Source organism: Nycticebus coucang, chromosome 16 (assembly GCF_027406575.1).
Source record: "Nycticebus coucang isolate mNycCou1 chromosome 16, mNycCou1.pri, whole genome shotgun sequence".
Classification (NCBI taxonomy): domain Eukaryota; kingdom Metazoa; phylum Chordata; class Mammalia; order Primates; family Lorisidae; genus Nycticebus; species Nycticebus coucang.
The window spans coordinates 46442680-46467276 of NC_069795.1; the positions used below are offsets into that span (position 1 = coordinate 46442680).

The 24597-nt window shown below is 38.4% G+C and overlaps 1 protein-coding gene across 1 annotated transcript in view; it reads left to right on the forward strand.

Moving 5' to 3' along the window:
* Nucleotides 1-22801: 22801 nt before the first annotated feature.
* The window catches only part of CRYBG3 (crystallin beta-gamma domain containing 3), a 106211-nt gene continuing 104415 nt past the window's right edge, over nucleotides 22802-24597 (forward strand). The window contains exon 1 of the mRNA XM_053565001.1: nucleotides 22802-23090. Within this exon, the coding sequence (XP_053420976.1) occupies nucleotides 22942-23090 (149 nt within the window). The 5' untranslated portion in view covers nucleotides 22802-22941. The remainder of the gene's footprint in view (nucleotides 23091-24597) is intronic.

The window sequence follows — 24597 nt, forward strand, 5'->3', positions numbered from 1 at the left end:
GGTGTAATCCCACCAATCACCCTCCCTCTGCCCATCCTCCCCCTTCCCTTCCCTCCCTCTCCCCCTTCCCCCTATTCTTAGGTTATAAGTGGGTTATAGCTTTCATGTGAAACCCATAAATAAGTTTCATACTGGGGCTGAGTACATTGGATACTTTTTCTTCCATTCTTGAGACACTTTACTAAGAAGAATATGTTCCAGCTCCATCCATGTAAACATGAAAGAGGTAAAGTCTCCATCTTTCTTTAATGCTGCATAATATTCCATGGTGTACAAATACCACAATTTATTAATCCATTCGTGGATCAATGGGCACTTGGGCTTTATCCATGACTTAGCAATTATGCATGGGCTGCAATAAACATTCTGGTACAAATATCTTTGTTATGATGTGATTTGTGGTCTTCTGGGTATATACCTAGTAGAGGAATTATAGGATTGAATGGCAGATCTATATTTAGATCTCTAAGTGTTCTCCAAACATCTTTCCAAATGGAATGTATTAATTTGCATTCCCACCAGCAGTGTAGAAGTGTTCCCTTTTCTCCACATCCACGCCAACATCTCTGGTCTTGGGATTTTATGATATGGGCTAATCTTATTGGAGTTAGATGATATCTCAAAGTAGTTTTGGTTTGCATTTCTCTGATGATTAAAGATGATGAGCAGTTTTTCATATGTCTGTAGGCCGAGTGCCTGTCTTCTTCAGAGAAGTTTCCCTTCAAGTCCCTTGCCCAGCCTGAGATGGGATCACTTGTTCTTTTCTTGCTTATATGTTTGAGTTCTCCTTGGATTCTGGTTATTAAACCTTTGTCGGAGACATAACCTGCAAATATCTTCTCCCATTCTGAGGGCTGTTTGCTTGTTTTACTTACTGTGTTCTTGGCTGTGCAAAAGCTTTTTGGTTTTATCAGGTCCCAGTAGTGTATTTTTGAAGCTGCTTCAATTGCCCAGGGCGTCCTCCTCATAAAATACTCGTCCAGACCGATTTCTTCAAGGGTTTTCCCTGCACTCTCTTCTAGTATTTTTATAGTTTGGTGTCTTAAGTTTAAATCTTTAATCCAGTGAGAGTCTATCTTAGTTAATGGTGAAAGGTGTGGGTCCAGTTTCAGTCTTCTACAGGTTGCCAGCCAGTTCACCCAGCACCATTTGTTAAATAGGGAATCTTTTCCCCACTGAATGTTTTTAACTGGATTGTCAAAGATCAAATAATGGTAAGTACCTGGGTTCATCTCTTGATTATCTATTCTGTTCCAGACATCCACTTCTCTGTTTTTGTGCCAGTACCATGCTGTTTTGATCACTATCGATTTATAGTATAGTCTGAGGTCTGGTAGTGTGATTCCTCCTGCTTTGTTTTTATTTCTGAGTAATGTCTTGTCTATTTGAATTTTTTTCTGATTCCATATAAAACGAAGTATTATTTTTTCAAGATCTTTACAGTATGACAGTGGAGCTTTAATAGGAATTGCATTAAAATTTTATATTGCTTTGGGTAGTATGGACATTTTAACAATGTTGAGTCTTCCCAGCCATGAGCATGGTATGTTTGTCCCTTTGTTAACATCTTCGGCTATTTCTTTTCTTAGAGTTTCATAGTTCTCTTTATAGAGATCTTTCACGTCATTTGTGCGATAAACTCCCAAATATTTCATCTTCTTTGGCACTACTGTGAATGGAATAGAGTCCTTACCTGTTTTTTCAGCTTGACCATTGTTGGTATATATAAAGGTGACCGATTTATGAATGTTGATTTTGTAAACTGAGATGCTGCTGTATTCCTTGATCACTTCCAAGAGTTTTGTAGTAGAATCCCTGGTGTTTTCCAGATATACAGTCGTATCATCTGCAAAGAATGAAAGTTTGAACACTTCTGACCCCTATAGGGATACACTTGACGGCCTTTTCTTCCCTAATTGGGGTGGCTAAAACTTCCATTACGTAGTTAAAGAGCAGTGGAGACAATGGGCAGCCTTGTCTGGTTTCTGATCTGAGTGGAAATGATTTCAATTTAACTCCATTCAATACGATATTGGCTGTGGGTTTGCTGTCGATTGCCTTTATCAGTTTAAGAAATGTCTCTTCTATACCAATTTTCTTAAGTGTTCTGGTCATGAAGGGATGCTGGATATTATCAAAAGCTTTTTCTGCATCAATTGAGAGAATAATATGGTTTTTGTTTTTTAATTTGTTTATGTGCTGAATTATACTTATCGATTTATGTATATTGAACCAGCCTTGAGACCCTGAGATAAAACCAACTTGGTCATGATGTATAATTTGTTTGATATGTTGCTGGATTCTGTTTGTTAGGATCTTGTTGAATATTTTTGCATCTATATTCATTAGTGATACTGGTCTATAATTTTCTTTTCTTGTTGGGTCTTTTCCAGGTTTGGGGATCAGGGTGATGTTTGCTTCATAGAACATGTTGGGTAGTCTTCCTTCTTTTTCTGTATTTTGGAGCAGGTTGAATAATATAGGTTCTAGTTCCTCTTTAAAGGTTTGGTAGAATTCTGACGTGAAGCCATCTGGTCCCGGGCTTTTCTTTTTAAGGAGATTTTGTATGGTTGATGCTATTTCAGAACTTGATATAGGCCTGTTCAACATTTCCACTTGATTCTGGCTAAGTCTTGCAAGGTGACGTGCTTCCACGTATTGGTCATTTTTCTTCAGATTTTCATATTTCTGAGAATACAGTTTCTTGTAATATTTATTAAGGATTTTTTGAATTTCTGAGGAGTCTTTTGTTATTTTGTCTTTGTCATTTCTGATTGATGAGATTAGAGATTTTACTCTTTTTTTCCTGGTTAGGTTAGCCAAAGGTTTATCTATTTTATTGACCTTTTCAAAAAACCAACTTTTTGATTAATTGATCTGTTGTATAATTCTTTTGTTTTCAATTTCATTTAATTCTGCTCTAATTTTAATTCAACTCCAATTTAATTCAACTCTAATCAAGTGGCTCATGTCTGTTATTTCTTTTCTTTTACTTGGTTTGGGGTTGGAATCTTCTTCCTTTACCAGTTGCTTGAGATGTCCCGTTAACTTGTTAACTTTCTCTCTTTCCATTCTCTTGAGGAAGGCTTGCAGTGCTGTAAATTTCCCTCTTAGGACTGACTTTGTGGTATCCCAGAGGTTCTGATAATTTGTGTGTTCATTGTCATTTTGTTCCAAAAATCTGGCAATTTCCTTCTTAATCTCATCTCTGACCCAGCTATCATTCAGCATAAGGTTATTTAACTTCTATGTTTTTGTATGAGTATGCAGATTCCTGTTGTTACTGAGTTCAACTTTTATGCTATGGTGGTCCGAGAAGATGCAAGGAATAATTTCTATTCCTTTAAATTTACTGAGGTTAGACTTGTGACCTAAGATGTGATCAATTTTGGAGTGTGTTCCATGGGCTAATGAGAAGTATGTGTATTCAGTTTTGTTTGGATGAAATGTTCTGTAAATGTCTTTTAAATCCAAATGTTGGATGGTTATGTTTAAATCAAAAATTTCTTTGCTCAGCTTCTTATTGGAGGATCTATCCAAGACAGCAAAAGGAGTCCTAAAATCTTCGACTATTATGGAGCTGGAGGAAATCAAGTTGCTCATGTCTGCTAAAGTTTCTCTTATAAATTGAAGTGCATTCTGGTTGGGTGCATAAATATTAATAATTGAAATCTCATCATATTGAGTATTACCCTTAACAAATATGAAGTGACCATTCTTATGCTTCTTTACTTTTGTTGGTTTAAACCCTATTGTGTCTGCAAATAGAATTGCAACACCTGCTTTTTTCTGATTACCATTTGCCTGAAATATAGTCGACCATCCTTTCACCCTAAGTTTATATTTATCTTTTAAGGTAAAATGTGACTCTTGTATGCAGCAAATATCTGGCCTGAGTTTTTATATCCAGTCAGCTAACCTTTGCCTCTTTAGAGGACAGTTGAAGCTGTTCACATTAATGGAGAATATTGATAAGTTTGGTAACATTTTGGCTATCAGGTTTTTTGAAATTCCAGTGGACATTTTTAATCCTTTTGCCACTGTGGAAGTTGGAGTTTGATCGAAAGTTTCTGAGTGAGTTTACTTTTGTGGTAGAGGATTAGTCTGGTCATTATGGAAGATCGTTCTGAGACTATCCTGAAGAGCTGCTTTGGTTATGACAAATTTCTTCGACATATGAATGTCATTAAAGTACTTAATTTCTCCATCATATATGAAACTCAGTTTAGCTGGATACAGGATCTGGGGTTGATAGTTATTTTGCTTTAGGAGATTAAAAGTCAATGACCACACTCTTCGGGCTTGAAAAGTTTCAGCAGAGAGTCTGCAGTCATTCTAATATTCTTCCCTTTGTAGGTAATGGATTTCTTACGTCTGGCTGCTTTCAGAATTTTCTCCTTCATATTAACTTTAGTAAAGTTAATTGTGATATGAGTGGGGGATATCTTATTCGGATTAAGTCATGCTGGGGTTTTGAAACTGTCTGCTATCTAAATTTCAGAATCTCTTGGCATGTCTGAAAATTCTCTTTCATAATTTCATGATGAAGGGCCTCTGTGCCTTGCGAGGCAACTTCATCACTTTCAGGGATTCCAATGAGGCAGATATTAGCCTTCTTCAAATTATCGCAGAGCTCTCTGAGGGACTGATCCATTTTTGCTCTCCATTTCTCTTCCTCTTTAAGAGTTTGGGAGCATTCAAAGGCTTTGTCTTCAATGTCATAAATCCTTTCTTCTGCTTGCTCCACTCTGTTACTGAGGGATTCTGCTGTATTTTTCAGATCTTTGAGGGCTGCAAATTCTTGCTTCATTGCGTCAAAATCTTTGGTGGTTTGATCTTTAAATTCGTTAAATTCTTGAGACAACTTTTGAATTTCTAATTCCGAATTTTGAATTGCTCCTTGAATTTCTAATTCCAAATTTTCCTCCATTCTATTAATCTTGTTTGCAATCCAAATTCTGAATTTGATTTCTGACATCTCGGTCAGTTGTTTATGAATGGGATCTTCAGTTACATCTGCTATATCTTTCCTTAGGGGTGGGGGGTGATCTATTCTGGTTATTCATGTTACCAGAATTTTTCTACTGATTCCGCCCCATGATTGTTTTACACCATTTGATTTTTCCCCTGGAGCTTTGTTGAGGACCCATACAGTGCTATGTCCTGAGAAACTGGGGTCCTGTTTGGTGTGGTGGAGCTAAGTGGTTCTGTCTTGTTTTCAGCTGGTCTCTGTTTGACCCTAGTGAAACGGTTACTCCGGGTTGAAGTCTCAGCTGTGGAGAAATACCAGCAATTAAGTCGCCCCCGCCCCCCCCCCCCCACAGGCACCAGTTGGAAAAGTTATATCAAACCTTCTTACAACCACACACCCAGGGCACCGCGTGAATATTCCACAGGCAATTGGCTCAGTTCTAAAGGTCCAAATCAATTTTCTCAGTCAGCACCTGTCTCAGTTGGGAGAGTTTAAAAGGTCTCTGGCAACTGGATCGCAGGGGTCTCCTGACAACTCAGATATGGCTTGCTCTGGTGCTCTGTGGAGTTAGGAGGACCCACCCAGCAAATAGATTTGTCTGGGAAGGTTGATGCCTCCTTCTCGACCTTGCACCTCTGTCACACACAGTCACTGATTTCCCGGCCAGGCTGTGACCTAGTTGCCTATAGTGAACAGATATTCCAGGGGTTTGCACCTGCCTGGATCACAAGGAAATCCATTTCTGCTCAGCCAGGCTGCTGTGCTCTGCCTCTATCCAGCAGGGTGAGGTGAGGCCTGACAACCTCGTGCACTTGATGAAGGCTGGGGATGTTCACTCAGTTCCTGCCCTGCCCCAGATAGATGTTACAGACAGAAGAGAACAGAACAACTTTGGGGGAATTTTTTCTGTCCCTGCAAAATTCCCCTGCAGAAGAGAAGCTGTTTTTAGTTCCCAGAGCCTGCTCCTCAGGCCCTGTCTTTGCTCCTGCAGGTTTGTGTTCGGTTAGCTGTCAGTTCTAGCCTCCTGCCTTCCTTTGTCTATAGGCTGATGATCCACTGAAGGCCGGGTACGTCTTAGGCTCAGTAAAGCAGTCAGCAGTCATCTGGGTCAACCCCGCCCTGGGAACTTCCCGGCTCTGCACTTGCGTTTCTAGTCCTCACCCTCCACCCAGGCCAGTACCGCCTCAGGCAAACCCTTTACTCACGGGACCTGCATTTCCGTCCCAGGTCTGTTCTGCGGTGGTTGCCTCCTGATTAGATGCCCGGCCTTCTCTGGTTGCCTAGGGATACAGGTGTGTGGCTTCAGAATATCTGGGAGTGAGCCCTATTATTGCCAAAAATGGCTGCTGCTCTGTGCCTCGGGGCACCGCTGCTCTGGTGTGATTCCCTCTCAGCCGATGACTGTCCTCTCCTCCTGTGCCGCAGAATCAGCACTGACCATCTACAGTCTAGGCCCTGTCCAGGGGGTGACCCCTCAAGAAATCACCCAAGAATCTGGACTCCTGTGGGACAGGCCTCCAGACCTCAGAGTGAGAGTTGAGGGGAGTGCTGGGAGCTCAGAATTGCAGGTAGAGAATATGTACAGTTTTGTACAGTTTTATGCCTCACAGGAGAACGTCATGGCACCCTAGTAGGGGAGGTAGGTCCAGTTTTTAGGGTCTGTCCTGTGGAGTGTAGTGGGAGGACCTTTGAACTCTGCTCGTTTGTTTGTGGGTCACTGTGAGCCGTTGTCATGGTGGAGGGGATCCTGTCCGCTTGGTGATGGATTTTGTATCTTTTGTTTGTATCCTTGGGGTCTCAGCTCACCTCAGCAGGGTTGATATGCGTTCTTCAACCTTCTCTCTTGGTGCAGCTCTAATCCACCAGGTTACTTGCTAAATTTCTGTCCTTTAACTGTACTTCTGGATGGGAGCCTCTTTAACTTGCTCAGAACACCGCTCTCTGGCCTTTTCTCTCATCATTTTAGGGATAGAAACATCTTTTTGACATGTCTAAGATGCTGGTCTGCGGGGTCAAGGGCCATCTCAGCCGGCAGAGAACAAGGAAACCAGTGGCAACTCTGGGACAGGGGGCGGGGAGAGGTGGAATAAGTTTTAAAAACCGGGTTCAAACCCAGCCCCTGCCAAACTGCAACAAAAAAAAATAGTCGGGTGTTGTGGCGGGCTCCTGTGGTCCCAGCTGCTCGGGAGGCTGAGGCAAGAGAATCGCTTAAGCCCAGAAGTTGGAGGTTGCTGTGAGCCGTGTGACGTATGTCATGGCACTCTCCCCAAGGGCAGTACAGTGAGACTCTTGTCTCTACAAAAAAAAAAAAAAAAACCCAACCTCCTACAAATGTTAGCTGTTAACTCCAGAAAACAACAAAAGATTCAACTACCTGAAGGATCTTCAGATTGAACAAAAACAGTCATATTTTCGAGGGGAGCTGAAACTTGGTTGGAGTTATAGAATAGAGTTGGTTTTCCAATTCTGAGCCTGTAGCTTGAAGGCAGACCACAGTCCTAGCACAGGGGCTAAAATCTGACACTGAACCTATTTCTTTTTCCTGAAGAGAAAAGGACAGTTCATGGAACACGCAAAGCCACTGGAGAGTGAAGTGAGGTGGATACACTAAAGAAGAGAGCCAAAGAATGTAAATGGTAAGTATAAACATCCTGAGTCTCTGGCCGAGGCACAAACAGTGTACAGACAGGGCAGACTCAAAGGAGTTTTCAGCTAAGAGTTAACAAACTCAGGTTTCACTGATGTCTACTACTGGCAAAGTGAAATTTTTAGTTTGAATTTAACCAGTTTAATTTCCTTATGAAACAAAATAGCAATACTCTTTGAAGTTATATAATCCACACTCTCCAGAGCTTAATAATCAAAATGCCCAAGATACAACCTAAAAATACTTGAAATAGGAAAGAAAACCCATTTTTGAAGGAAAAAATAATTAATGGAAGCTAACACTGAGAGAATGTAATGAGGAACTGAGGGCTTTATGGCAGCTATCATAATTCTGATTAATGAGGTAAAGAGAAATATATTAAATTAGGAGGTAGGAATTCTCAGCAGAAAAACAGAAAATAAAATATAGAAAGAACCAAAAGGAAATTACAGAAGTGGAAACAATGATACCTGACATTATAGGTATAATAGAATGAAAATCAGTAGAAATTTTCCTATCTGGAGAAGAGAGAGAAATATTGAAAAAAAATGAACAGAACCTCGGGATTCTGTGTGATAATATAAAAAAAGGCATATGGCAGAATAAGTTCCTGAAGAAATAATGGCTGAAAACTTCCCAGATTGAATGAAAGTCATAATTTATAGATTTAAAAAGCTTGAACTATAAATAAAGGAAATACAAAATAAATGTACATATATTAAAGTAAATTGCTGAAAATCAAAGGAAATAAGAAAAACATCCAGGGGAAATAACCTTATATACAGAATAACAGTGATAAAATATGTAGATTTTTTATCAGAAACTATGCCGATACAGCAGCATAGCATTTATTTAAAAAAAAAAAATCTGAAAGATAAAATAAAAATCTCTAAATAAATATAGTCCAGAATTCTAAGATAAAAAAATTCTGCAGTCTAAAGGGAAATGACACTAAATGGAAAAAATAATTTTCAAGAGGCAATGAAATGATAAATACCTGGGTAAATACAAAAGACTTTTTTCTTTAACACCCACAAAATACATGTAAATGTGTATGCAAAAAGCACAACATACTTTAAAAAAAAAAGTCTTTAACATTATAAAAAAAAATACAGCATACTCTTGTGGGGTTTATAATGCATGTAGATGTAATATAAGTGACATATGACAATTACAATAAAATGGATAAAGGAGGTGATAAAGGTGATAAAGGACCTGCCTAAATAGTTGTATAACTTCTACATTTTATAAGAAGTGATACAATATTAACTTTAATAGTGTAAATTAAAATATATAATCCCCAGAGCAACTATTAAAAGGTATGTAGGAAGTATATTAGAAAGCCAACAAATTAAAATGGAATTTAAGAAATATTCAAACAATCCACATAATAATGAAAGGAGGAACAAAGAGACAAAATACCAAAGGGAAAAATACCCTGTTTCCCTGAAAATAAGATATCCTCCGAAAATAAGACCTACTTACAGGAAAGATAAGACGTCCCCTGAAAATAAGACCTAACGCATCTTTGGGAGCACACTGTCTTATTTTCGGGGAAACAGGGTAGCTCTCAATACTACTATAGCAATATTCAGAATTTATGTAATTAAATTCTCCAATTAAAAACAGAAATAATCAGAATGGATTTTTTTAAAAAGCATGACTCTACCTGCTTTCTATAAGAAATGCCTTTCATATATAAAGATACAGCTAGTTTTAAGCAAATGTGTATCAAAGGGTGTTTTGTGGAAGCAGCAAGTGTAAGAAGGTTTGAGTGTCTATCGTAATATAAAATAAAATAGACTTCAAGACAAAGAGCATTAATAGAAATAAAAAATATTTTATTATGATTCATTAAGGAGCACAGATGTGTGTGCACCCAAAAACAAAGTTTCAGAATAGATAAAGCAAAAACTGACAGATGAAAGGAGAAATATATAAATCCACAGTTGTGGCAGATTTTAATACCTTTTTCTTAGCAATTGATAAAATAATGACAACAAAAATTAGGAGACACAGACGATCTGAATCTAAACAGTCAACAAAATTGACCCTACTGATTTATAGAACACTTCTCCCAACAACTTCAGATTCTTCCAAGTGTATGACAATCCAATTTTTAAAAATGGAAAACAAGCTACAAATATTTACAATACATACTCATCAATGAACATATTCATCAATTCTAACAATGAACTTGTGTCAATAAAAAGCCAACAACAATAAAAAAAATGAGTGAAACACTTGACATGCTCAATACAGGAAAAGACGCTCAACATCATTAGTCATGGGAATGATGCTAATTAAAACTGTGATTAGTTACCACTGTACACCCACTAAAATCGTTACAATTTTTTTAATAAGAGAACTATTTATTTCCAAATACCATGTGCATGGGGAGAATCACAAGAGTGACTACCCAATATCTCAAGGATCATCAGATATTTTTGAAGGGAGGAGGAAGATAAGGAGTATAGCTGCAATAAGTGGTTGCTAGTGTTTACAAAACTAGCAATACCCAGTGTTTGGCAAGAATACAAAACCATTGGAATTCTCATACAGTGCTGGTGGATAATGTAAAATGATATAATCATTAAAAAAACTGTTCTATAGTTCTGTAAAAAGTTAAATTTACAACTACCATACGACTCAGCCTTTCTATTCCTATTTATTCGTTGAAGAGAAATAAATATATCACTTGTACAAACATGTTCATATCAACTTTACTCACAGTCATCAAAGACTGGAAACAACTCAAATGTCCATCTACTGGTGAATAGATAAACAAATTCTGGAACATCCATATAAAAGAATGATACTCAGCAACAGAAAACAATGAACTATTGATACAGCCACATGGGTGAATTCCAAAATTATAGAATTGGAAGAAGGCAGGCACAAAAAAATACATACTGTAGAATGCCACGTATATAAAATCAAGGAAACGCTAATGTAGACTGGGAGAAAGCAGGTAAGTTGTTGCCTGAAAGGTAAGGATAGAAGGACTGCAAAATGGCCTGAGAAAACTGTTTGGGGAACAGGCGTTGCTATGGCATTGTCTTTTACTAGTAAATGGCTTTGTCAAAATTAATCAAATTTACCCTTTAAATGGTTACCATTCATTAATTTGTTCATTAAAAAGTAAGTATGGTTTTTGCCTACCTGCTGGCTTTCCTTTCTGAACATATCAGTTCAAAAGCCATTTTGTGGGACCAGACAAGGTAGGCATCCTTGCAGGGAGGCATTGGTAGAGCAGCAGGTAGCTTAGCACCAATTGTTGGAACCCAAGTAGAATGATGAAGGTGTCCACACCGGGTGGGATGGGATGTTGGAGTTCAAGAAGGGTGTGGAGGACTTCTGCACCAGATGTCAAGGGATGCAGTAGTGGTGAAAAGAGATCAATAACATATAGCAGGGTAATCATCCAATAAGTTAACATTATGAATAATGGGAGCCAACTTTCTTAATGTAAGAGAAGGGAGTTACAGCTATGGAAAGAAAGAAAACAAACTAGAGGGTACCCGAGATTCTTGAATTACAACTGGAGATATTGTTGTGAGCTCAGAGTTTATATGTGTGTATATGTTTTTTATGTTATATACATACACACACATATATATGGGGGGAGAAAGAGACTCCAATAACAATGAGCACAGCTGGCACCCAGATATCAGTATTTGGCTCTATTCTCCACTAAAAAGAACAAAGTCTCTTTGGGAAAATGGCTGATTTCAAGACTGAGCAGATAAAATACAAAGTGAGCCTGGAACATTTTCTTTCTCTAGAAAGAAAGAATATTCTCAAAGATCAATGTAGTTTATGAAAAACAGACAAGAGAGCTTGAAGGGGCTTTTAACTGGCCACATCTGTGACATTTTGAACATCAAAATGAATAAAAATAGTAATGGATTATAACTCATTGAATAAAAATTAATGCATGCATATTATATATTAAATGAATAAATGGGGAGATAACAGTAGACTACCTATAAATAAATGTAGAAAGTGATGAAATAAAAAATTTTTAAACTATCATACTAATAAATTCAGTCTAGAACCATCAAAATAATGATGAAATGTTGTCAAGGAAAGGGATATTTACATGCTTTCAAACTACCTCTCCAGAAAATACTCATTAATTACAGAGAGGGAAAAAAAGAACTTTACAATGGAGAAAGCTTGCAGACATCCCCGTAATCAAATGATCCAATTTAGCATCATTCATAATGGGGCAAATCAAAATCATGTACCACCTGACACAATGGGAATATACATTACTTTTGGGATATTTTTGCCAAAAATGCATAGCCTGAATATATCCATAAGAAAACACCAAAAATACTCAAATAGTGGGACATCCTGCTTCCCCCAAAATGTAGCTTGTACCATTCAAAAGTATCACAGTCATGAAAGCCAAGGAAAGAGGAATTTTTACACAATGTGGAGACTAAAGTGATATGACAATTCTGGACTGGACCAACTTATACAGGGCATTAACAAAACAACTGACAAAACTTAAAAAGGGTCTGAGGATAAAATGGTAAAATGTGTCAAAATTAGTTTCTTGATTATGAGAGTTGTATTACAGTTAGGATTTTAGGGGAATGGTCATGCTTCAAAAGCCACACATCAAAGTAATCAGGTGTGTTAGAACATTATTTTTACAACATACATTCAAATGGCTCAGGGAATAAAGGAGATTATTTTTCTCTTCTTGTAATTTTTCACTAAATTTGATACAATTACAAACTGAAAATTATATTTACATAAGAAAATTTATATGAAAGAGTAATATGGAGAAAATAGTATTTTATATATTGAAGAACTAGAATAGTATACAATAAATAAATAATTTATCTTCAAAGAAAAATGCATAATTTATTTTCAGAAAAGCAATTTATTTTCAAAAGAGAATATTTGCATGCTATACATCTGATAAAGGGCTAATAACAGAATCTACAAAAAACTCATGCAAATCAGCAAGAAGACGTCAAACAACCCCATTAAAATTAAAAAGAATGCCAAACACACAGAAGCTTTTCAAAAGAAAATACACATGAAAAAATGGTCAATGTCTCGAAATATCAGGGAAATCCAAATCAAACCACAATGAGAAAGATATCACCTAACTCCAGCCAAAAAGGCTTTTATATGAAAGTCCCAAAACAACAAATGTTGATGTGGAGGCAGAGAGAAAGAAGCACATATACACTGTTGTTGGGCCCACAAACTACTACAACCACTATGGAAAGTAGTATAAAGAAACCTTAAAGAGCTAAAAGTAGATCTACCATTTGATTCAGCAACTGCTGGGAAAAAAAATTCTATAAAAAAGGATACTTGGCCCAAAGGAAAAAAAGACATTCTATAAAAAAGGACACTTGGCCCTAAATGTTCAAAACAGCACCATTCACCGTCACAAAGATGTGGAATTAACCCAACTCTTCATCAATACATAAGTGAACTAATAAAATGTGGTATAATGTATACCATGGAGTATTAGCCATAAAAATGATGAGTTACTACCTTTTGTAACAACCTAAATGGAACTGGACACGTCCTCCTAAGTGAAGTACCACAGGGACGGAAAACAAAGACTACATGTGCTCACCTTTACATTGGGACTGAATGATCAAATGCATGTGTACAAATGGTAATAAAATTAAATGGAAACCAAGCAGGTGGGATGGGGAGGTGGGAATGGTTAAATTCACACTTAACAGGTATAATGTGCATTATCTGGGGGATGGACACAATTATTACTTTGACTCAAACTGTACAAATAATGCATGTAACCCAAACATTTGTACCCCTGTAACCTTCTGAAATAAAATTTAAAAAAAGAAAAAGGATGTCTGAAATAGTAAAACTCATTAAAAAAATCAAATGCCTGAATATGTTGATAATTTTAACCAATATGGGAATGCGAGTATAACTATATGAATTGCAGAACTCTTGAAATTTGTAGATATAATAATAGGAAGTACAGTACTGCTACTGATTTTTTAAAAACCCACTTTTACAACTTATTATAAACATGGACTAAGTGCCTTTCTGGATTTCACAATAGTAATACTGTCAACTTGCGTTCCAGGCAATAACTGTGAGAAAGCAATTCATATAATGCCAAATAGCTGTCAAACTGTTTGATTCTTGTGTATACTTGATTTTAGCTCTAAATTAGATATGTGGCTATTAGTAAGACTTCTGCCTGATTCACTGGTCTAACCTGTCTCAAGAAATAATTGGCAGCTGTAAACTCAAATTATGCAGGGTGCAACAGTTTCTCTATCTGCATATTTCTCATACCTTATCGTTGTCATTTACTTTATAATTATGCAATTATTTTGAAGGAGGTCAAAAAGAATGTAGCAAAGAGTTCACTTAAAGGTAGTTTCATATTAACATTCCAAAGTCCTTGTATGTCCTTGTGTTATACATAGTATTTGATGATTCATAGTGTGGTAGCATTCATTTACCATCATATTTCCTCACAAAATCAGACAGCAAGCAAATATTAATTGTATGTATATGGTTGGCCTAGTATTGTGTGCTCTCCTATTGATCCTTGATACTGCTTTTTGAATAGTGTGACATTCCTAATATAAATCTGTTACAATGATTCAAAATCTGGTAGTGTTTTTGTTTTTGTCTCACTTTCTTGCACCCAGTAAAGTGCTGTGACGTCACAGCTCATAGCAACCTCAAACTCTTAGGCTCAAGTGATCCTCCTGCCTCAGCCTCCCAAGTAGCTGGGTCTACTGGCACCTGCCACAATGCCCAGCTATTTTTTTTAGAGATGGGCTCTTGCTATTGCTCAGGCTGGTCTCAAACTAATGAACTCAAGCAATCTACCCGCCTCGGCCTCCCAGAGTGTTGGGATTACAGGTGTGAGCCACTGTGCCTGGCCCCATCAAAATCTGGTAGTGTTTTAACTGGGTTCTAGTTGTAAGAGTTTTCCACTCATGCTTCTACAGCTGTGATTTATGAGATCTGTCCCAGAACCTAAGCACAGTTTCCTAAATCATACAACTAGTGACTCTCTGCTCCCTGTTTTCACGTACAGGCATACCTTGGAGATATGGATTCAGCTCCAGGCCGCCACAGTAAAATGAACATAAACATAAATAAGCCACATGAATTTCTGATTTCCCAATGAATACAAAAGTTATATTTATACAATGCTGTAGTCTGTTAAATGTGCATTATCATTATTTATTTTTAAAAAGTACATACCTTAATTTAAAAATTTCTTATTGCTAAAAAAACTTTAATGATCATCTGAGACTTCAGTTAGTTGTAATAATTTTGTGAGGGAAAGGTCTCGCCTTCATGTTGATGGCCGCTGACTGATCAGGGTGCTAAAGGTTGGGGTGGCTGTGGCCATTTCTTAAAATAAGACCACAGTGAAGTTTGCCACATCTTACTTTTGCTGCTGCTTGATAGCATTTTAACCACAGTAGAATTTCTTTCCAAATATAGGGTCAATTATCCCAAACCCTGCCACTGTATTGTTAATTAAATTTATGTAATATTCTAAATTTTTTGATGTCATTTCAGTAGTTTTCTCACAGCATCAAAAACAAGACTAGATTCCATCTCAAATAACCACTTTTTCTTGCTCAATCATGAAAAGCAACTCCTCATCCATTTTAGTTTTATTGTGAGATTGCAACTGTTGAGTCACTTCTTCAGGCTCTGCTTTTAATTGTAGTTCTCATGCTATTTTCTGCCACAATGGCAGTAACTTCCTCCGCTGGAGTCTTAAACCACCCAAAGTCATCCCATGAGGATTGGAATCAACTTATTCCAAATTCCTGCTAATGTTTATATTTTGACCTTCTCACATGAGTCACGAATATTCTTAATGGCATCTAGTATGGTGAATCCTTTCCAGGTTTTTGATTACTTCACCCAGCTCTATCACAGAATTCACAACTGTTGCAGCCGTAGCCTTAAAAATGTATTTCTTAAATAAAAAGACTTGAAAGTTGGAATTAGTCATTTATCCAGGAGCTGCAGAATGAATATTTTATTAGCAGGCATGAAAACAACAATCATCACCTTGTACAATTAGAGCTTCAACTTAAAGTTGCCAGGTGCATTAGCTCCTAGCAAGAGAGTTAACTTATCCTTTGAAGCTTTGAAGCCAGACATTGACTTTTCCTCTCTAGTTATAAAGGTCTTAAATGTCATCTTTTTCCGGTGTAGGACTGTTGAATCCACATTTAAAATCTGTTGTTTAATGGCGACTTTCATCAGTGAGCTTAGCTAGATCTTCTGGAACATTTGCTGCAGCTTCCACATCAGGACTGGCTGCTTCACCATGAATTATGTTATGGAGAGGGCATCTTTCCTTAAACCTTATTAACTAACCTAAACTTTAGCCTCCAACCAAGCTAATTAAGCTAGTTTCAAACTTTTCTTCTGTAGCTTCCTCACCTCTCTTAGCTTTCATAGAATTAAAGAGAGTTAAAATCTTGTTCTGGATTTAGGGTTTCACCTAGAGGAATGTTGTGGCTGGTTTGATCTTATATTAGGACCACTAAAAAAAAAAAATTCTCCCCATCATCAGTAAAGCTGTTTCACTTTCTTATCATTCATGTATTCACTGAAATAGCACTTCAGAACTCAAAAAGTTTGTTTCCATTTCCCTCTGGCTGCATTATGGCTGACATTTTTACAGAGACAGATCTACTGTGATGTGGTCTGCTACTTCGTTTGATGATGTACCCAACTGATCATTGAAGTGGAGTTCCTGTTAAACCAGAGGAATAAGTAATCATCATTCTAATTTTTTGAATTATTTAAAGTTAATAGTAGCTGTGAAGTTTATAAAAAACAATTTGTACATTTAATTGTATTCCAGACTTGTTAATTCAAAGTAATATGTGAATACATTAATGTATAAGAAGTAAACCAAATGAGCTATTTGGAAACCGACTACCTAGAAGTACTTATTTGGAGAAATCCAAATAAAAATAAAATAGAACATAGAAATAAATGAAAGTTTTAGAGTCCTTATTAATATGAAATCAATTGAGAATTATCTTTTTACTTTGATATTTGAGTCAAAATATTTCTATTGAAAGTTTAGGAAAAATATTATTCCTTTTGCATATTGTCTTTTGCTAAACAGAATGCTTCTGCAGCACATAATCAAATCTCATCATCATGGGGTTTTCAATAAAATTACTATCCTCTAGGAGTCAAGTTCCCAATATCTTTCCCAGTCATTTTAAAGTGAGAAATAATTGTGAAAGGTGTGTAAAGTAACATTAAGTGATATTTATTGCCTATTTTCATGTTGATTAGAAAAATTTGTTTGATATTAACAAAATGCATTTTAGTATCCCCAGCCTCATTCATGAAATTTCAGAGGGCAAGAGGGCAGAAATGTCCACTAACGGGCAAAACTTTCCATTAGGGAAAAAACCATAGAACCTAACTTCTCGTCCTCCATTTCTCTTGATAGTTAACTTCTTTTTTCCTTTACCAATGAAAAGCTCACTAGAAGAGAAGTGAGGAAATAATTCAATTGGTAGGATAGAATGATGAAAATATTTGATGTCTGGTGCTTTTTTCATTATTTCCAAAGCCAGTTAGGTTATAGTTAAATTTTCTAAAAAGAAAACAGAATGAGAAATGTAGTTGCCACATTTCTTTTAAAATCCAAAATTATATCATCCACTATTAGCACTTGGAATTATAAACTCCATATTAATTTATTGTTACTAAATTTAGCTGTATTTCAAAATGAAACTTTCTGAAAGTTTGTTAATGATACTAAGAATGGAATAATATTTCCATAAGTAAGTCTGTCAAGAATATATTCACCATTATATTCATTACTTCATCGCTCCAGATTATAATCAAAATGAGTAGATTTCTATTCTATGCAAAGAAAGCTCATGTAAGGGAAATAATGTTAATCTCGATTTTGATTAGGTAGGATCCCCATATGAAAACAGTAGTTTGTCTTCTATGACAGCATGTAGCATTTCCAGCTGCCTTCTCTCCCTAATCAAAACATTTGCTTATAATAGCAGCTGCTTCTATGCTTTGTTTTTAAACAATTTGCAACAAATCAAATTGGGAACAAAGTGTCCATAAAAGGGATCTCGGGCTTCTGGGACACGCATGTTATAAAATGTCAAATTAAGGTAGGAAAAGGAAGCCAATTCACAAGCCAGTTTTAAATTTTTACTGTAAAGCTTTGTTTTCTGAAACCCTAAGAAACAAAATTTATAATCAACACTAAGATAGTACAGTTAAAAATTTATAAATAATTATTCTTTATAGAGTAGATCTATTTAAAGTTGTATGTTAGAAATTCATAACACAGTTCATAGCCTACATATTCAGATGAAATATTTTGGGGAAAAAAAGAGGCCAAATTTCTCATCTAATAGTAAATTATAATTTGTAATCTTTATGTCACACTTATGAAGCTACATGAATAAAAGTTAATATTGTGCATGTGACTTTATATGTCAGGTTGCATTTGGCTTAGATGAAAGACACACCAAACTGAATTAGTGTGAACAACTATTTTGGAATATATTTTATAATATGTGCTTGCCTAAGACATCCTACTACTATGTATATACTTTTAAGAGCACATTTCAATATTAGTAAATTTTGCACTATTTGAAAAGTATATATAATTTTTAATGTTAATGTTATATCTTTTTAAAGAATTTATTTCTCTTTGTATCATATAGTGAAGGGAGAAAAGTGTGTAAGTGTAATTTAGGTCAGACTAGCACATCTTACTTAATTTAAGCACTGAAAATGTATATTTGAAAGATCTTAATCTCCACATGTTCTGCAGATAAAACCAGAAAAACAATGCAATAAAACGTCATGCATCTCATAGAAGTTGGAATAACCATTTACTTAAAAATTTACCATCTGTTCTCATTGAAGCAAAAAGACAGCCATTTATTACCCTGCCTTATAAACCCTGATGATCAGAAAGTAACAGAAATAAATGCTAATATCATTTTCCCCTTTTCTTATTTGCTATAGTGGTTCTTAATGAAAATTTGGGTATACAAAGGAAAGGGGAGGCTATTCCCCCACCCATCTCTTAATTGAGTGGCTATATTCAGTAATAGCTTTTTTCTGCCCTAGGCAGCATGACATTACCTCATTTGGCTACCACAGCTATTATTCTAGGAGGCAGCTAGTGAAGTGCCCCAGTCCATCTGCTTGGTTTTTCTCGGGCTGGTGCTTTCCTTGATGTTGACAGCTGTCTTAATATTCCTGGGCCACCTGCCACACAATAAATACTCTCCTCTAAGATATATACAGAAGTTATCCCTCTACTGGACTTTTCAAAACAGAAAAACTTAACATTTCTTTTTTTTTTTTTTGAGACAGAGTCTCACTTTATCACCCTGGGTAGAATGCCATGGCATCATTATAGCTCACTGCAGCCTCAAGCTCTTGGGTTCAAACAATTTTCTTGCTTCAGCTTTTCTATTTTTAATAGAGACAGGTTCTCGTTCATGCTAAGGCTGGTCTCTGAACTCTTTTTTTTTTTAAATTTATTTTTATTGTTAAATCATAGGTGTGTACATTAGCGCAATCAAGGGGTACAATGTGCTGGTTTCATATACAATCTGAAATATTCTCATCAAACTGTTCAACGTAGCCTTCATGGCATTTTCTTAGTTACTGTATGTAGGCATTTGTATTCTGCATTTAGTAAGTTTCGCCTGTACCCATTCTAAGATGCATGGTAGGTGTGGCCCCACCCAGAACCCTCCCTCCACCCTGACCTCCCCCCTCCCTTCCCCTTCCTCAGATTGGGCAATCCACCTGCCCCAGCCTCCCAGAGTGCTAGGATTACAGGCATGAGCCCCTGTGCTAGGCCAAAACTTAGCATTTCTATATCATATTTGCATTCTAGTTTAAATGCTTTAAGGCTCGGCACTTTCAGTTTATTCTCATACTTTTGAAGAATATAGTACTTATGCTTGGGGAATGGCAATTCAGTTACAGTGTTGACCAACTTAAAGTTTTTTCATATATCACATAAATTATTGAATTATAGTCTTTTTGTGGAAGTCAGGTGGTCACAAGAGGCAGAGAAAAGAACATATTGACAATTATCTCCTCTAGTGAGCTCTCCAGGAAACTTAGTCTAGATTACGTTGAGGATATTTGCCAGTAAATGCCCCTGTCTAACCTTATTTGCACATCTGTTTCCTCCATCAGACTTACTCTTTGAGGGCAAACACTTGGTTCTTATCGATCACTGGATTACTACTTGTGAGAATGAGCATGTAACTGATACACAGCGGGTACCTGAGGACAGAACCAGATTTTGTAGGTTCTGAAGTTTTATAATCTGTGGGGACCCTATTTAAAGAAAAAGGATTTAATAATGGGAATAACAAGTAGATTAAAATTAATATTTATATAGAGTGAAAACATAAATCATGCATATCACCATTTTCAAAGATTGACTACTATAAATGTTACAGTCTAGAAAAACAATATATTTTTTATTAACAGTCTGGCTCTGGTTTACTTGATCTTTATTACCACATACAGTTTGTGGTACTGCTACAGGTTTGTTCCCTACAAACAGGACTTCTGATATATTCCATTTTATGCAGTTTACATCAAAAAGAAAGAAACGTTTGGTGCATTTACACTTATAAAAATAATATATACTACATTATTGAACTCATATTACTGTTATGAGAGAAATCACATCAATCAGAGATAATTCCTCCTCTTGCAACTTCCTCTGCTGTACATTGCAAATCTTGTTTTACCTCTGCTACCTACATATTTTCAGAGTCACGAGTTACAGAATATGTTCATGTCCTGACCTGAAAATCTCTGGCCCTGCATCATGGGTGTAATGAATGCTTAGTGAGTTGCACAATGGAAAAAAAATGAAATTTAAGAAATAACTTAATTATACTTTAGAGAGGCCGAAAATCACACAAATATATCCCACAATCCAAACTAAATGTATTCCCAACTTCAATTCCCCAGCAGGTTCCCAAATTTTCCCAACTCTAACACCAATTAACTGGAAAAGTGTCATGGAGGAAAACTATGAATGAAAAGAGATTGTGATATTAATCATCTTAATTGCATTAAATATTTACTTTTCGTAAATGCTGTAAAACATGTGACCATGGATCACATTGCTGAGTTCACCCTGGAAGAGACTGTGCCAATGAGGAGCTGTGAAACATGAGCTTCCTCAACGTCACAGTAAATGTGCTTCTCCTGTAGGCACTCCCCAAATGTCCAGGAGATAACTGGATGAACTAAAGAATAAAGACAACATGCTAAATTAGCATTTCTAAGATCCTTATAACTCCAAAATTTAACATTTTTATGGTCTTCCTCATGAAATCTTGGAATTTAGTACAATAGAGCCTCCATGTTGACCACCTTTCTGTATTAACCATCTCCTTATGTTGACTTTATTTTCTCTTTTAAAAAAATTTATTTGTTATTTTCGCTTAGTATGAGGGTACACACATTAGGTCGCATTGTTTGCATTTGTAAAGTCCAAGTTGCAGTGAGTCCTTCACCCAGGAAGTGTGCCATATACCCTTATATTGTACCTGTTAGGAACTTATCACACTCCCTCCCCACAACTCCCCTTCTTGAATTTGTGTTTTCTCTCATGTGGGCCAGTAGTTGTTGATCTGCTAGTTTCAGATTGGTACTGAGTACATGGTATGTTTACTTTGCTATTCTTGAGATGCTTTGCTTAGGAGAATGTTCTCCAAATCCATCCGGGTAACTACAAAAGATGCAATTTCCATCTTTTTATGGCTGAATAGTATTCCATGGTATACATATACCATAGTGTATTAATCCATTCACGGTTTATGGGCACTTGGGTGGGCACTTTGCTTTCTTATTCTAGTATATTATCCTACCCTTTTCTTAAATTTGCAGACCTACAGAGAAGTAGGAAATTTTTGGAAACAAGTAAAAAAGGGTTAATCTTGAGGGATAGTCTAAGATGAACCCACCTGAAGAAAACTGAGCAAATTGAACTTTGATGGGTTCAATACAGCCAGAACAGATAGAATGCCTTGGCTCTGATGCAATTAGTGGGAGCTGGAGGTTGTAGGAGGAGGCCTGGGGTGGCAGGGAGACTGAACAATCAGTCACCAGCTGGTGCTGCCCTGGGTCTGTAGGGGCACAATCCACTTATGAGCAACTGTCTCCTCCAGCGCCCCAAAGCCAGAAGGAAATAACGCCTCCAAGATTCCCCTCTATCTAGGACGTTTCATTTTTTAGCTTGTTTACTTGTATAACATTTTTAGTGACCAAAGGCCATTTCACTTCCTTGATTTCTAGGGATAGCTCAGCTTTAAACAAGCAAAAGCTAAACACCTTGGTGAACAGGCCTCTCCATGTTTTCTACACCAGCTGCTAGGGGATAAACAACTAAGAAAATGCATATTATTGTGTTCAGACACTTATTTAAAGCAAGCTTTAAGGACCTTTTGGTTTCCGTATTTCAGTCATGTCCATGTAACGGCTACAGAACATCTGTTGCGGCCTTTTCAAGTTTGAATGATACTTGTTTTTTATCGGTGTCATTTTTTAAAGAGCTGGAGGAGCCATGTGTAGAGTGTGAGTTCAGAGCATGGCTGAGCTGGGAAAACGTACTCGCAGGAAAGCAGAACAAGACCCGGGTTGGCGACCACTTGTCAGGTACCAGCTCCCACTCCCTCCGCCTCGGAATCTCCGACCCGACCCGGGGTAAACGCGTCTCCCGGTTAAAGCCGTCTAGGCTGGCTGTTAGCAAAGCAGTCCAGGGCGCCCCGTACTGCAGTTTACGAGGTATATTCACAAACCTTAGTTTGTAAACCTTTTCAAAAGTTTGAAAACTTTTTCTGTGCCTTGACTGTAGAATAGAAAACAATAACAAAGTACTTGAAAGCCAAAGCCAAAGCCTGGAGCCCCGCGTGGCTCTCAGAGAGGTCGTCCCCACGCCCTGCGACCCGCACCTCGCGGGGACCCGCACCCGGCCACGGTGGCGGCGGCGCGGTGCTGGGGGCGGGGCGGCGGCCGCTGGCTCCTCCCGGGGGCGGGCCGCGCCGGGCCAGGGCAGGAGGAGGAGCGGCCCCCGCGGCGCGAGGGGCAGTCGCTCGGGGAGGGAGCGCGTAGCCCCCGCGCCTCTCCGGCTCGGGATGGACTGAGCCGCGTTGGCGGCTCGCGCCCTGTCAGTCCTGCCTTCGCCGGGATCCGCGGCGCCCGGCCGGGCTTCGTGTCCTGAGCACCACCTAGTCCGCTTCCCGCGGGCTGCCCCTGCCGCGCCAGGGAGATGTCCGGCGGCCGCAGGAAGGGCAGCGCCCCTTGGCACAGCTTCTCCCGGTTCTTCGCTCCCCGAAGCCCTTCCCGGGACAAGGAAGAGGAAGAGGAGGAGAGGCCGGGGACGAGCCAGCCTCCCGCCCCCGGCCGGGGCGATGCCAGGTGGGAGCCTCGGGCGGGGGCGTCGGGGACCCTGCGCGCACCCGCCGGACGGGGCTCCGGGCCCGCGGCGAGCCGCAGTCGGGCCGGGCTGCAGTTCCCTCGCTACTTTCTTTTCTCCCTCCTCCATTGCTGAAGTTTCTTCCTTGTCGCCCAGTCACCCGTGCCTCATCGCTCCCTTTCCCTGGCGCGTTAAGTCCGGACGAAGTTCCAGCGCGGGGGCCGGGTGCATTCCCGAGCCCAGCCTCGCTCCCACCTCCCCTGGGCCGACGTGATTCGGTTCCCGTCCCACATGCGCTCTGCTCTACAAGCGCTGTGCAAAAGCAACTCCCCGGCTTTCCGCCGCGGTAATGGGAAACACTTGTGAGCCCAGCGGAACCGTCGGCCTGGGGGACGAGGGCGCGATCCAAAACAAGACCACTTACGCGGCAGTAGATGGTGCCAAAGTGGAGAAAGGTAAAGCTTGGGGCGTCACCGATTTCTCTTGAGATGCGAATGGCGCAAGTTCCCAGAGTCTGGAAAGGAAGATTCCAGCTGTCTTGGTTTCAGTAACCAAAACATGCCCTTTCTCCTCCGTCACCTCCACCGGACCAAAAAGTAATTTTTAAAAAGATATCTTATTAAAACGACTATTTCTGAGGTTTTTCCTCCATTCTGAAGGAAATAGAGGGGTTAAATGAAATGCAACTCGTCTTGAATTTTTCACGAGAAGTGCTCTCTAGCTCTTTAGTTGCACTAGAAGCGTGTTACCCTGTCATTGGAAGGATGCGCTCCAGAAAATGGTGTTTACTTCAAACACAAGAGTTCCTGGTGGGATTCAAGGAAAACACGGATAAGAAACTATGACTGAGCTGATTCCATTACTATTCAGGTTTTGACATTTGATTTTAATCACACGTGTTCCTCAGTTTCCCTACTTGTGAAATATTTCCATTTCCACCATCTGTTAAGATGACCACATTTTTCCAAGAAAGTTTTTACTATAATTAACTGGTTATTTTCCTGGGGTGCTTCAGCTATTATTGCCCTGACTGTTGAACGTTTAAAATTCAAAGTTGCACGGAAGTTAAAAATAGTTTTGAAGTCTGACAGATCTCAACCAGGATGTCAGATAGTTCTGCTGGTGTGGACAGACAGCTTACAATTCCTGCCGTTACTGGAACAGCACTTACAGTCTTGGATAAAGTGAAAGCAGTCTGTAAAAAAAAATCCCATGTGTAGACTTAGCAGAAGTTGGTAACTTGAGAGTCAGTGTTAGAAGGAGTAAGCAGGCCAATTTCAGGTTTCTGTCAGTATTGTCCTGAAATCATGCCTCCCTCTCTGCCCTATTTTGGCTTTTGAAAGCACTTCTCATTTCTGATTTCTTTTATGACTGGGAACTGACCACTCTAGCAGCTAGTTCCTTGTCTACCTAGCACTTCTCTATTCTGGTCATACCCAGTTAGTCATAGACTGCAACTTTTTGACAATGAAAATTTTAATTGTGCTTATGTGAACACTAATTTTGTCT